This window comes from Corylus avellana, chromosome ca6, assembly GCF_901000735.1.
Source record: "Corylus avellana chromosome ca6, CavTom2PMs-1.0".
Taxonomy (NCBI): Eukaryota; Viridiplantae; Streptophyta; class Magnoliopsida; order Fagales; family Betulaceae; genus Corylus; species Corylus avellana.
In genome coordinates this window covers 2,494,505-2,510,090 of record NC_081546.1, presented here as the reverse complement: position 1 = coordinate 2,510,090, position 15,586 = coordinate 2,494,505, and the positions used below count along the sequence as shown (strand labels likewise).

Genomic DNA, 15,586 nt, shown 5'->3' with positions numbered 1-15,586 from the left:
AGATTCTCCCCTTCAAAAGCATTAAATTAACCTAAAGATTCAGTCTCAATTAATTATTTTTGTGGTAACCATTTACTCTTCTGATTTCTTGTTTAAATGGTGTTGGATCAGGGTTCAGCTTCGGCAGAGCAACCGCCGAACCTAGCCACCTCCAAGCGAACATAGATCTCTGGTACTAGCTTCAAATGCCCCCAAAGGCCCAAAGGCCCGCAACCAAGGCCTGCATCGGTATCAGCAAAGCAATTTAGTGGCTCGTAAATATCAGCTCTGAAACTTCGAAGTTACATGTGTCAAATCCCCTAGACAAGCTACGTTCCCGTTGTGGCTCCTCTCCCATAATGAACCTTCGATATCAAGAGCTATGTTTGGGGAGAGCGTGGCTTTAATCTATACATATTTGGAAACATCTCTGTATTAATGGCCGACTCTTCATCATCACACGTGGCTAGTCAAATGCAAGGAACGAATCCCAATGCTCGTGGCTTTTAGCTCTTGCAAAGTTTCTTTTTTATTTTTTATAAAATAATTTTTGTAGTAGATCAAGAGGACATGAGAAGAATAACAGGAAAATACAGCATTTTCTTCTCTTAAATGTTGATTTACAATAAAAGAAAGACAAAAAAAGCAACAAGCGTAATATCATGGACAGTTAAATAGCGCGCGAAAGCCGCCGTTGTCGGACAAAAAAAATTGACCAGTTAGTTGAATGACCAATGCTAAGGAGAAATTAGGCTTGAGCCACGTGTCGGTCCATGGGCGAAAATTCTTGCATCTCGAGGTTGTTGGATAATTAATGAAAAAAGAAGAAATTTGACTTTTTAAAATAAAAAAAATTAAAATTAAAATTAATTGATGTAATATAAATGAAAAAGAAATCTTGAATTTTTTATAAGAAAAAAATGAAAAAATTGTTTAATATGGTGAAGAAAGAAATTTGATTTGATTTTTTTTTTTTTTTTAAGGAATAGGTTGCCAAATCGGCTCATTTGTTGGATTTATGGGTCCATAATTCTTGTTCATGTCAAGATGAAAGCATTTATTTACAGTAAAAATTACTTGGACGCATTGCACAGACAATAATAATAATAATAATAAAACAAAACAAAAAACAAAGAGTTACTAGATGGGGATCCATTTTTGTGGGTATTATCACGGCTAGATGTTTGAGTATTAAAATTATGTCGGCACCACATCATTAAATAAGTCACATTTAGGGAATTCTATGGAAGTTTGTAGAATATTGAAAATATTGAAGAAGGTAAGGAGAGGGAGAGAGGAAGAACACAGTGTAATATTAGAGATTACAATTTTCCCTTGATTCCATCTCAATATAAATGATGGTTTATTTATACATGAGGTGTGACACTGTTACTAGCCATTATTACACTGTTCATAGCCGTTATTTTGTCTCCTTGTGTTGCATGCTTTGTCTCCTTGTCGTGTGCCTTAATAAATTCAAGCGATCAAATATAAGTGAGAAATTAATCAAAATGCGATTAAAAAAAAAAAAAAAAATTCTTATCGAAGTCAACACTGGCTTGAGAGAAGTGTTCAACGTGCGAAGTGACGAGGTGCTCGGGTAACGAAGTTTTGAAAGATGACTCGCGCTCTCGTTTTCCATTTGATATAGTTTCTTTAGTATCGTTGCAAACTTATAATATTCGTGTAGGGTTGCACATAAGAGTAAATATTAATAATAGATGAATGTTAGGTTTACAAACAATTTTTTTACATCATAATATGGCACAACATCATGATTAGAAATGAGATAAATTCAACTTTTCAAAAATCTAATCATATTATATGCCACATCATGTTGTAAATATTTTTTTATAAAATTTGTTTGCAAGCTTAACATTTTTCTTAATGCTATTATGATATATTGCTTTGCACTACAAATAATGGGGGTGATGCGTGGCCACCCCCTCCCCAGGGGTGGCTGTCTCCATTTTTTATTTTTTTAAAAAAATTAATTTTTGAGTGTGTCGGTGGGTGAGAGAGAAATTTTTTGAAGTTTTTGGATGTGTGTGGTTGTTATAAGAGTCAATTTTGAGCACCAAATTTTTCAAAAATGATTTATAATCGTTTGAACAGTAACAAACTGTACATTTCAAAAATTATTTATACTAGTAAACCACATCATCATTTAAGGTAGTTTAATTTATTAGAAACCATGTTTTATGAAGTTAAAAAAAAAAAAAAAATTTCACAATTAAGAAAAAAAAACAAAGTTTTTCTAAAAATAATTAACTATCTAATTATAAAAAATAAAATTAGATTTAAACGAAGGAAAACCTATTTCTACCTCTATGAGTTGATTTGGACTCTTTTTTCTTTATCTCACATTTGCCTACAAAAAAACTATTTTTTTTTAAAAAAAAATAAAATAAAATCATGTAATTAAAAAAAAAAAAAAAAAGCTCATAATTTTTTTTTAAAGAAAAAGATAGACCATTTTGAATTGAGACTTGGTCCCAAAGAAGTTTTACTCAATCTGTCTGCTGCTCTTTTTTGGCAATTCTTAAGGTGCAAAGAGCTTAAAAGATTCATCTTATGGAAAAACCATAAACGCGAGAAACTAAAAAATAATAATATTAGGCATACAGAAGTTCAATTCCACCTCCCTTTCGTCATCTAGTCTAACTGCCTATAGCTAAACAAGAGATATATCAATAAGTGATTTCATCCACAGATGCAGATACATATATAACCATGTGATGTTGGACAAATACTGATCACGACAATACACAGTGAAATTAGCACAAAAAGAGGAGAAAAAAACTTAAAAGAGGAAGCTAAAAAGAGAAAAGACGGGAAAGAAAGAGAGAGAAGAGGGGAGAAGAGAAAGAAAATGAAACAGACGTACAATCACATTAGAGTACAAAGCATGCTTAAAAAAATAGACTCTTGACTAAACTCATGCAAGGGCAATGCCGGCCGCATTATTGACTTACCTAACATAGATAATAGGATAACACCATTATTAAATTACCTAAAATAGCCTTGGGCACCGCCCATTTATTGAATTAAAACTAATAAATCCTAAATAAATTACATAACATAATTTACTCTTGCCATTATGCATCACCATAGACTTATAAATTATCTGCCATGATCATCTAGTACTGGTTTTAGTACATTGTTCCTCATGCTATCGTAATCAGTAGTAGAACAACTAGCGCCAACATCAATGTTGAAAGAGTGTGTAGGGGTATTGAGCAAGTATTCAGTCTCTTCTGTATAGAGATGAGCCTTTCCCCATGGATGCTTCCCCATAATTGTCAATCCCTCCAACTCCATTGCCACTTCCTTCATAGAAGGTCTATCTTCCTCTCTTACCCTTAAGCACCTTTTTGCAAGACTAGCAACTTCCTTTAGCTCTTCAATACTACTCTCATTCACAATGTGATCCTCAAGAATTTGAAGCAGGCGATCCTCTTTTATTGCAGAAACAAAGTACATTGCTAGATTTCTATCACTTTCGGGCCTATTGAAAGATAGTGCCTCCTTTCCCGTTAATTGCTCTGCCACAACAACACCAAAGCTATAGACATCACTTTTTTCTGTTAGTTGGCTAGTATGGAAGCATTCGGGATCCAAGTATCCAAAAGTTCCTTGCACCAAAGTAGTTAACTGTGTTTGATCAAGAGGTACCAACCTTGAGGCTTCAAAATCAGACACTTTTGCCATGTAGTTATCATCTAAAAGTATATTTGTAGTTTTCACGTCTCTATGTATAATTGGCATAGAAGCCGAAGAGTGCAAGTATGCAAGTGCTCCAGCAGTTTCTGCCGCTATCTTCAGACGCTTTTCCCATGAGAGAGAGGATGATAGGCTTTTATTATGAATGTGGTTAGAAAGAGTCCCGTTTGTAATGAATTCATAAACTAGTAAGGGCACTTCTGTTTCTAAACAACAACCTAATAACTTAACCACATTCCTATGATTAATTTGGGTAAGCACAATCACCTCATTTATGAATTGCTCAATCTGACTCTGATCACTGATTTTAGACTTTTTAATGGCAACCACTTTGTTATCCGGCAACACTCCTTTGTAAACAGTTCCATAGCCTCCCTGGCCAAGGATTCTACTCTTGTCGTAGTTGTTGGTGGCCTTTTCAAGCTCTTCTGCTCTAAAGATTTTATCTGTCTCCACAGACCCTCTGTGACTTAAGAGTTGTTGTTGTAACATTAATCCACCATTTTGCTTGAAGAATTTCTCTTTGAGCTTAAGAAGCTTTCTTCTTTTCAGTGCCCAAGATATCCAAAAACCTCCTACGACCAGTGATAAGAGGCCTATGCTGATACCTGCGCATGTCCAAAGAATCAAACATGCATGCATTTTGATTAATGGAAACAAAATATATAGGCGACATTTGTTTTACAACGTAGCTAGTGATGCTGCATATAGCATACATGACACTTACCATGCATGGCAAACTATGTTGTTCTTGTCCAATTTATATATCAAAGTAAAACATACGTAATTTATAAAATAGAAGTCTATAAAAGTAGATGTGGTGAACCAAGTTTTGAGGTGTCGTCTTTTCTTTCTTAAAACCTTAACGTTTCTTTGTTAGTTTAGAATGTTAGGAAATTAATCATATTTTCTAGAATTGGTGAAATGCAAAAAATTAATAACACTAAAAAAAATAATATCACAAAACACAGATATTTATATGATTCATCATTAATGGCTATGTCCACAGAATTTTAACAAGATTTTACTATTTTCGAGAAAAATAGGAGGTGTGAATATCCAAGGATATATAAACTCGGACACAACCCTACTAAAAAAAAAAACCTTGAAATTAGACCCCCAACTGGGTCAAAGCACCATGACTGCGAGGCTTATCCGGCCATGAGCGCTCCGGCTTGGGCTGATACACTCAAGCCTCTACTCTATGGACGAAGCCTAAAAAAAAATCCAATTTAAACTGTAGGTCTTCTAATATTGAATCGGGTCGGATACAAAACTAGACTCCACATTGCCTAAGCCAAGAATTTTGATTTTAAGCTCTTTCTTAAAAATAAAAAATAAAAATAAAGGCTAGATTGTTACGGACGGTTATTATAATTTTTGCTTTCTAAGTTAGAAGGGTACGTAGTCTCTCTTTTATTTTTTTCTTCTTCTTTTTTCTCTGAATGAGTGAAGGAAGCCTTTATTAAATAAAATTGCCAAAGGCCAAAAGTGTTCTAGAAAATTGAGAAGGGAAAAAGAGTGGGTGGATTATTTTTGGAGATTATCATTTTGTTGTTGATAACTTAATCATCAGTTGAATATAAATATTTGGGAAAAAAAAAAAAAAGAGAGAAAGGAGCGAAAGATACTAAGATCACTCTTTCATGGTCTCTTAAGAGCCAGAAAAAAAAATCCAAGAGAAAGAAACTTTGCCGAACGACCACCAGCCTTATCTAGTGAGGCATGGTCGGGTTTGATATATCGCCGTCCAGATGGAATATTCCACATTTACATCAAGGGCCAGAGGACGAGCCTACGGTAGATCGAGTGCATCCCCATGACATATACAAGATATATATACATCTATGATCTAGCAAAATATCCTGCATGATTGGTCTTAAAGTCAACGACTTTGAACCAAACCATACTTCCACGCCAACAGTACGGACGAAGACTTGGTCTTATTAGACTGTTTGAAATTTTGTGCATCTTAAGAGAGAGGGGGAGGGGAGCGAATGTCAAGTTTACCCTGTTTTGAGTAGTAGTGTAAAATGTAAAACCTAGCTATCTGCTAGTTGAGATAAGTGGATTCCGTAATTTTTTATTTTTAAATTGTCCAAATTTGTATGAAATTTAAACAACCTAATAACAAGGCTTTCAATACTTGATGGAGCTAGTAATAATTGAATAAATTACCAAGTAAAAACAAAAAGAAATCAATAAATAATGTAAGTGTCAAGTACTTACCCAAAGCAGTACTAATAACCTTAGATTGGTTGACTTTAGCACGGCAACTTGTTCCGCTTCCATCGCCTTCGTACCCCTCACGACAAGAACAATCGAAACCCCCAGGAAAGTTGTTGCATATTTGAGTCTCTTTATCGCAGTTGTCTAGATTGTTGCTGCACTCATCAATATCTGAAACATAGGTAACGATACAACCTTTATGCTCATTTACCAACGACAACAAATGTGTAATAAACATGTACGTGTAAATATTACAATCCCAACAGAGTAAACTCAGCCAAAATCTAGGGAAAATAAAAATAAAAAAAGCTTGCGAAACGAAAGGTATTTAATTACCTAAGCAACCATGGGGGAGGTATGGGTTCCCCAGAAAGCCACCGGAGCAATTGCAACGATACCCTGGACCGTTGGTGGAATTGTAACATTCACTATGTGCAGCCTTACATGCATAGCTCGTCAAATTCTTTTGAGCATCCGGGCATGTGTCATTTACTACTGCCCAATCAAGCACCACGGGAACGGTCACTCTATCCTGTAAACTTTTAAGATCTAAGGGAGAAAAATTGTAGGCTTTTTCTTCCACCACAAAACCGAAACCACAAGGATTGAACCCGAGTACTACGGAGTGGTTGTTGAAGCTCCGAACTGTAGCAGTCAAATCTCTTAACCCTTCTGGGATAGAAGTCTGGCAACAGCCAATGCCAGAGCAAGACCCGTTATCCACGCTGTCAATTTTGTCACAGAGTGATAAACATCCAGTCGTGTAGTTCTTTACTTCTGAATTACCTTCATCAACTTCCCCCGAAATATACGCGTAAGTGTCGCAACCGACGGCAGTGAACTTGTTCCTCGTATATGAGACGGGAAACTTCGACAATGTGAACTGGGAATTTGTGCGGTTGACACGAAGCCCCGACTCGTTGTAGCAGTCACGGGCTACCAAGGATAAGACTCGCAGTTCACCATCCTGTGATATGTTGAGGACACGTATATTACCTTTGCGCAGAAATGGTGTTGGAGTGCCTGCGCCGGACGTGTAGTTACAAGTGATGAGAAAAGATGAATCAAGGTAACAGCCATCGGTTGTTCCAAATGGGTATGGAATGCTAAGATTTCCACATGTCTTGTTGCAGCTCGAATCGGGCTGAGCTGTTGCTGTTGCTGCTAAAATGAAGGCACTAAGTAGCAATTTTTGGTGCAAAAGCATTCCACGGAAAGCCATGGCTTGCCTTTTCTGTGTCTCTTTTCTTTTGTTAAACTCGGTCTTTCTTTGTGCAGCCGACAACGTTGAATCACCCCCTCTTTATATATGGCAACTGGCAAGCACCTGTGTATGGCTGTACATGTGAAATAGTAAAGAAATAGACAGAAAATTCATGAAATTCTTACAAATTTGGTATTAAATTAAGTTTCAGTACTTTTAAAGTGCTATGTATCTGGTCCATATTTTTTTAATAGCATGCGTGTTCACCCTCTTTTAATACCGTTCTTTCATCCTCAATGATTTCTTCTTCTTTTTTGTGCTATTTGGAGGGAGAGAATAAATTTTAAAGAAAAAGCAAAGCCTCTCTTTCTAGAACAATGGGTTTGGTCATCCCCTGTTACTCGTTATTAATTTGACGGAAAGGTGGTTTCGGGCTTGACCCAGAGCATATTAACGCAAGAGCCCAAAAAAAAAAAAAAAAAAAAAAAAGGGTCAAATAAAGCAACAATATTGTTTTTTTTTTTTTCTATTCAAACATGGAAACGGGGAAAGGTATATATACACGTGATGACAAAGGCCTGATTAGTTAGTCAACCACGTATGTTATAGGATAGATTTTGGAGACCCAAATGTCTCAACAACTGTTTACACCCATGGGCCATGTCATTGTGAACTACCACGACATTATAAGGAAGGAGCCATCTGGCATGCAAGTTTTTAATTAAAGCGGGCATGCTTTTAATTTTAAAGGTTTATTATGTGAATTGGTTGACTTAATTAGCTGCTCCATAATAAAATATATTTAGGTTGATTAGGGTTCGTGCTAAAGTCTAAAATCTCCTTTAAGCAGTAGCAGCAGGCGATAGTCATTGAACAAACTGTTGCAAGAAGAAATAAAGAGAAAAGTACGAATGTTTTTTTTTTTGTTTTTTTTTGTTTTTTAAGTACCCAAGTTCGATTCACCTTCGCTTGAAGGCCGTTCAAGCGAGAGAGTTTGCTCGATCTAAGATTCATGGTGGCACATTTTTTGTTTGGATAAATAAAAATTTTCATTGAACCAAACAACAATTAATTACAACCACACTTTTAGCAAAGCACTATATAGAACACAAAACATATATACAGAGCCAACATGGGTCTGTTGGCTCTGGGTCATCCCAACAATCAAAATTTCCCCATATACGAAGAGAAATAAAGCTCAATGCAATACATCCAAGTCAGACCCCAACAATTACAAAGCTTTATATTTACCTTACAAATCCGGACATGTTGGCACATTTAATATTAAAATTGGGTTGACTGTAATTATAAGGTTATTGGTTGGGTGATCTTAATTGAGTTGGTATTTTGTAAACTTCCCGATGGGAATAGATGGCGGAAGTCTCTTGTTGTTGTCATGACCTTGGATTAATCATCCACATGACACGATGATTACCATGGATTAGTGAACCGAATTCCTGATTGGTGGATGGGCCGCAGACGACTCTACTGGCTACTACCACGCTACATGTGATGACAAAGACCTAACACAAAGACATAGATTAGTCAACGTCAACCCCGTAGATTAAAGATTTGGGGGAGATAAACTGTACACCACGTGAATTACCACCACATAAAGGAAAGTGAATTTTCTCTATCGCTTTTAGAAAACCAATTGGTTCACGTTGCTGCTTCGTAATATAATATATTTTGGTTGATTAGGGTCCGCGCTAAAGTCTACAATCTATATAAGCAATAGCAGTAGCTAGGGCAGATAACCATTGAACAACTGTTAGAACAAATAAAGACAAGGGGTAAAATATTTTATTTTATTTTATTTAGAATTAGATCAACTGTTGGAAGCTTGATATATATTAGAGTTCTGGAGCTATAATCCTTCGAGAGAATTGGCTAAATTTGTGACAATTGTCCATTTTGAACTTGCAATTAGTCACGTTTAAGCCTTTTAAGTGAAACATGCGTTGAGTATATTTATTTTTGGCTAAGTATTTATGAAGAATATTTTTTTTTATCAAAGTTAATTTCTTTAATAATATTTAAGAATACAGGAATATTAGGTTACGTAATCTTTTATTTTCGGCTAAGAAAATATCTTACCAAAGAAAATGAAAAGGCTCAAACCTCTTGACAAATAGAGGATTGTGTTTTTCGTCCAACTTCCAATTGCTAGGTGCTATAGTTCAATCTTCTCGTGTTTATGTTTTGTCATAAGATGAATCTTTCAAGCTCTTTGTACCTTAAGAATTGCCAAAAAAGAGCAACATAGAGATTGAGCAAAACTTTTTTGGGACCAGATCTCACCAAAATCTCAATTGAAAATGGTTTGTCCTTTTTACTTTAAAAATAATTATGATTTTTTTTAAAAATATATATGAGGTTTTATTTTTAATTTTTAATTTTTTTTTTTGCATGCAGATATAAGACGAAAAAAAAAAACGCAAATTAATTATCATGGTGATAATCATTTTATTTAGATTTGACGCATAATACAATTAATAATTTGAGCATGGGCTGGCCTCAATTTCTGGTAGATAACATCAGACTTGTGCACAAATTCTTGAAATTAAAACATAATTAGGACCTCCACGAGTTGGAGATATTTGGGTGCATTGTGGAGTTTGGTTTCTTCTATTCTATGTGCTAATATTGTGTAGTTACAAGCTGATGATAATAGATCGAGGGCCGGGCATGTCTATATATATTCATTCTGCAACTGGGAATTATAGCAAATAATGCAATAATTAAGGAACATGGAGGTATATGCTTGCTTCTAAATCAAGACATAATTTTTAGTGACAAAGACAATATCATATCATTTATTGAACAGTAACAGGGATTATTCAATCATGCTTCTTTCGAATTTGGGGTCTTTGCATTAATTATAGCTCCATTTGAGGGAGAATGAAATATTTTATTATACCTTTTTATGTTTTCAATTAGAAGTTGATAATTTTACTGTTGCAGCTTCCAAAGAATTTTAAAGTCAGATGATTAAATTCAAACTCAATCTCAGAAAGTAGCATAAGTACTAGATGATATTAATTACTATATCTATAGCAGCGATGCATGTTCCTTTTCCCATAAATTGTTTCTGGTTCGACCTGCCTGTTACTGTGCTACATATATAACTTTCTAGTTTAAAAAACAATTGCACATCTCTTTCATCACTTGGTCTCACTACCTATATATAGCTAAACAAGAGATATATCAATATATAATTGATTTCATCATATGATGCAGGCATATTTATAACCTTGTGACGCGGGATAAACATTGATCACGACAATACAATGTGAAATTAGGGCAAAAAGAGTAGAAAATTAATAAAGAAGATAGAAAGAGAGAAGACGGGAAAAAGAGAGAAAACAGAAGAAACTGGGGAGATAAAGAGATAGAAGAGAAAATCCCTTTTTCATAATTTTATTCCATCAAAGTTTTTCTCCATTGGAGTACAAAGCATGCTTAAATAAACTCACAATTAAACCCTAAGGCAACGCTCTAGTGCAACGTAATTTGTTTTCATTTATTGAATTACCAAAAATAATATAGGAAAACACCCATTTATTGAATTACAAAATACTTTGACTCTTGAAAATTAAAATAAACATAAATTGCAACTAATAAAACCTAAATAAAATTATAAGACCCAATAACTTGTCGTCTGCATCACCATGCACTAATAAATTATCTACCATCATCTAGTGGTTCTAGTAGCTGGTTTGGCATGCTATCGTACCTAGTAGTCGAAGTGCCAACATCAATGTTGAAAGAGTGTGCAGGGACATCGAGCAAGTACTCAGTCTCTTCCGTGTAGATATCGGCCTTTCCCCATGAATGCTTCCCCATAACAGTTAATCCCTCCAACTCCATCGCCACTTCCTTCATTGAAGGCCTATCTTCCCCTCGTATCCTTAAGCATCTTTTTGCAAGATTAGCAATTTCCTTTAGTTCTTCAATATTACCTTCATTCACAATGTGATCCTCAAGAATTTCAAGCAGGCGATCCTCTTTTATTGCGGAAACAAAGTATATTGCCAGATTTCGATCACTTTCGGGCCTATTGAAAGAGAGTGCCTCATTTCCCGTTAATAGCTCTGCCAAAACAACGCCAAAGCTATAAACATCACTTTTTTCTGTTAGTTGGTTAGTATATAAATATTCGGGATCTAAGTACCCGAAAGTTCCTTGCACCAAAGTGGTTAACTGTGTTTGATCAAGAGGTATCAGCTTTGAAGCTCCAAAATCAGACACTTTTGCCATGTAGTTATCGTCTAACAATATGTTTGTAGTTTTCACATCCCTATGTATAATTGCCATAGAAGCTGAAAAGTGTAAGTATGCAAGTGCTCCTGCAGTTTCAGCTGCTATCTTCAAACGCTTTTCCCATGAAAGTGACGATGATAGGCTTTTATTATGAATGTGGTCAGAAAGAGTCCCGTTTGTGATGAATTCATAAACTAGTAAGGGCACTTCTGTTTCTAAGCAACAACCTAATAGCTTAACCACATTCCTATGGTTAATTTGGGTAAGCACAACCACCTCGTTTATGAATTGTTCAATTTGTCTCTGATCACTGATTTTGGACTTCTTAATGGCAACTACTTTGTTATCTGGCAACACTCCTTTGTAAACAGTTCCATAGCCTCCCTGACCAAGAACTCTACTCTTGTCGTAGTTGTTAGTGGCATTTTCAAGCTCTTTTGAACTAAAGATTTTATCTGTCTCGACTGACCCTCTATGACTCAAGAGTTTCTGTTGTAACATTAATCCACCATTTTGTTTGAAGAATCTTTCTTTGAGCTTGAGAAGCCTTCTTCTTTTAAGTACCCAAGATATCAAAGAACCTCCCACAACCAGTGCTAAGAGGCCTATGCTGACACCTACATATGTTCAAACATGCATTTAGATCGGTGGAAATGAAATATGTCACATGTATTCTATGAAAATGATTTATATGTCACATGTATATATTCGATGAAAATGACTCAATTTAAATTTGTTTAAGAGAATATCTAGTGAAGCCACAGAAGCATATATCTAGTAAATATCTAGCACTGGAGCTGCTCCATGCTTTATTAAATCATAAAAACCACGTTCTCTCTCCTCTCACGTTCTTCTTCTAGTTCGTTCAAGAAAATTCCCCTTCTCCTTTGGTTCTCGCTGCCTTCTTTGTGCCGGAGCTGTTCGGAGTCGTTTGGTGCCGGAGCATTGTTCGTCGGCGGCTGGGCCGTTTGGTTTCGAAGCTCTTCGGAGCCGCCTTCTTGGTCTTTATAGCGATCAAAAACTCCGACCCGAGATATGCTTGGTTCGCCTTCGGCGTCCTCGTTTCTTTGTGCTTAATTGGGTGAGTCCACAACGTCGTTTAGCTGAAGAGACATAGGCTTAGAGGCCAAGTATTCGGACCGGGACCTGAAGTCTCTGGAGTCGATCCGGGCTACTTGAGCTCCGAGGTCAATGAGAAATTGCTGTGAGTACTCTTAAGTACAAGTGTTGGCTTTCTTTCGATCTTTTCTTTTATTGTTCTTCATTTCTTCCCGCATCAGAGAAGGAAAAGCCTTTATTAAATAAAACTGACGATTGCCAAAAGTGTTCTAGAAAATTTTGAAGGGCAAAAGAATCGATGGATTATTTTGGAGATCATCATTTTGTTATTGATAAGTTGAATATAAACAAGAGGAAAAAAAAAAAAAAAGAATCGATCAGGAGCCAAAGACACCTACTAAGATCAGCTAAAAGTAATTTAAAGTTATTTCTTTGTTTTGTATTAACTCTCATCTCATGTTTAACTTACAGCTTATTCTCTTCCAAAAAAAAATATAATTTTGAGAAAAATTATGATCGCTTTTTATGTGTGCGTCAGATTCTCTTTTAATAAATAAGGCTTAAATAACGGAGATGAAATTTAAACTCGATCATGACATTTTTTTTTTTTTTTTTTGTTAAAAAAATTCACAACTTTTTTCAAAAAGCTTAGGTTAACAGTGAATAATATATTTAATTATTTAATTAATATTTTAACACTTTTTTTTCAAACCCTCCTCACTTAACTTGATGCTCTCTAGTTCAAATGACCTAGAAAAAATCAGGTGCCCTAACTTATAAGTTCAAACACTTATTTAATAAGTAAAACTTAACATGTAATTATTTAATTAAAATATAAGATAAATAATAAAGACAAAATTTGAACTAAACACTTTACTCCAATATCAAGTTAAATCAATATTTATTTTAAATTTTAAATTTTAAATTTTTATATTTTAAGAACTCAACCCTAGCATTAAATTTCCAGATATACATCACATTGAACTTCATTTGAATCATCATTAATGCTGACGTCTGTTTTAGTTCACAGCTTTGTCGGTTTTGATATTTATTTGTGCCGATGGATTCGACCTCGATCTACATCTACCACATATACATCTGTCTTAAAGTCAACAATTTTGAACCATGCAAGCCACGCCAACAAGTATGGAGGAAGATGCTATTAGGCTGCTCGAATTCGTTAGCCTGTACGTTGATCTTAAGCCTACTGCCTACCTATCCCGAATAGTTTAGGGCATGAAATCTATCGGTTCGGTAAAGGTGAACCTCAAAACTCTCCCCCTCTTGATGAGGCTATCTAAGTTTATATGAAATTCAACAAAGTGACAAAACTAATAACAATCCCATATACGTGGTGTAGTACGTACTTGAATAAATTATCAAGCAAACACAAAATAAATAAATAAATAATGAAAGTCTTAATTAGTACTTACCCAAAGCAATAATGATAACCCTAGATTGGTTCACTTTTGCACGGCAACTTTTTCCGCTTTCATCTTCTTCGTACCCCTTGCGACAAGAACAATTGAAACCCCCAAGAAAGTTGTTGCATATTTGAGTCTTATTATCGCAGCTCTCTGGATTCTTGCACTCATCAATATCTGAAAAACAGTAATGCAGGCCGTCACAAGGTAGCGATTCAATCCTTTGCAAATTTACCAACGCCAAGTAAATTGTAAAAGACATGTGCAAATAATAAATATTATAAAATAGTGATACATCATTTGAAAATCAACTTGAGATATGTAGCACTTTAAATATTACAATCTCAACAGACTAAATTGAGGGGAAAAAAAAAACAAAAGACTTACCAAAAGAAAGGTATTTAATTAATTACCTGTGCAACCACCAGGAAGGTATGGGTTCCCCTGAAAGCCAGTGGAGCAATTGCAACGATACGCAGGACCGTTGGTGAAGCCTTTGGTGGAGTCGTAACAATAACTATACTCCGCCTTACATGCATAGCTTGTCGTACTTTTCTGAGCATCTTCGCATGTCTCATTTCCGACCGTCCAATCAAGCACTATGGGCAAGGACTCTCTCCAATCAAGCACTAGGGACTTTGTGTTCGCCAATTGTTGAAGATCTGAGGAGGAAAAGTCGTATGCTTCTGCCTCCACTACAAAAGCGAAACCACATGGATTGAAGCTGCGTACTGCGGAGTGGTTCTCGTAGCTATAAACAGTAATATTCAAACTCGATATTCCTTTTGGGATAGAAGTCTGGGCACAGGCAACGCCGGAGCAAGACCCGTCAACCACGCTGTCAATGTGGTCACAGTATGCATCAAGTCCAATCGAGTAGTTGTGTAACCCTGAACCTTTAATATACGCGTAAGTGTCGCAACCGACGACAGTGAACTTGTTCCTCCTATATGAGATGGGAAACTCTGAGAATCTGAACTGGGTATAAGAATAGTAGACAGGGAACCCGGACTCGTTGTAGCAATCATAGGCTACCAAGTTTGAGACTCGCAGTTCACCATCCAATAATGATATGTTGAGGACAGGTATATTTCTTTCGCCCAGAAATGGTTGTGGAGTCCCGGACGAGTCGTCACATGTGATGAGAAAAGAGGGATCAAGGTAACATCCCTCTCTTGTTCCAAATGGGTATGGAACACTAACATTTCCACATGTGTCGTTGCAGCTCGAATCAGGTTGAGATGCTGCTATTGCTGCTAAAATGAAGGCACCAAGTACCAATTTTTGTGGCAAAAGCATTGCATGCAAAGCCATGGCTTACCTTTTTCTTTTGTATAATTTAGTCTTAATTTCTTTGTGCTCGAATGACCTCCTCTTTATAGAAGGCAAAGTATCTCTTTAATGAGACTCGGTCTTTCTATTTTTTTTTTTTTTTTTTTCTTTTTTCATTTTCTTTTCTTGGGCGAGACTCAGTCGTGGATGGATAATGATTTTCAGAACAACTAGGTAAAGAATTAAAGAAGAGCATTAAAGAATAGGCTGATCAACTAGTCAAGATATTATATCAAGTCCTCTTTTTTTTTTTTTTTTTTTGAGCGCAATTATAAAGTCTTCTAAAGTCATTATACTCGATAGAATGCTCCTTGAGAGTGAATGTTTGGCGACAGATGCTAATTATTGGACCAACAGAATGATTAGATTGAAT

The 15,586-nt window shown here is 35.7% G+C and overlaps 1 protein-coding gene across 1 annotated transcript; it reads right to left on the bottom strand.

The window, feature by feature from the left end:
- Positions 1 to 3,076: 3,076 nt before the first annotated feature.
- Positions 3,077 to 15,203, bottom strand: LOC132183951 (uncharacterized). Its single transcript, XM_059597425.1, has 6 exons — positions 14,295 to 15,203; positions 13,891 to 14,058; positions 10,828 to 12,015; positions 6,268 to 7,230; positions 5,932 to 6,102; positions 3,077 to 4,310 (listed from the first exon to the last, which is right to left on the bottom strand). The coding sequence occupies exons 1-6, from the start codon at positions 15,193 to 15,195 to the stop codon at positions 3,103 to 3,105; spliced, it is 4,599 nt and encodes a 1,532-aa protein (XP_059453408.1). The 5' UTR covers positions 15,196 to 15,203; the 3' UTR covers positions 3,077 to 3,102.
- Positions 15,204 to 15,586: the final 383 nt, after the last annotated feature.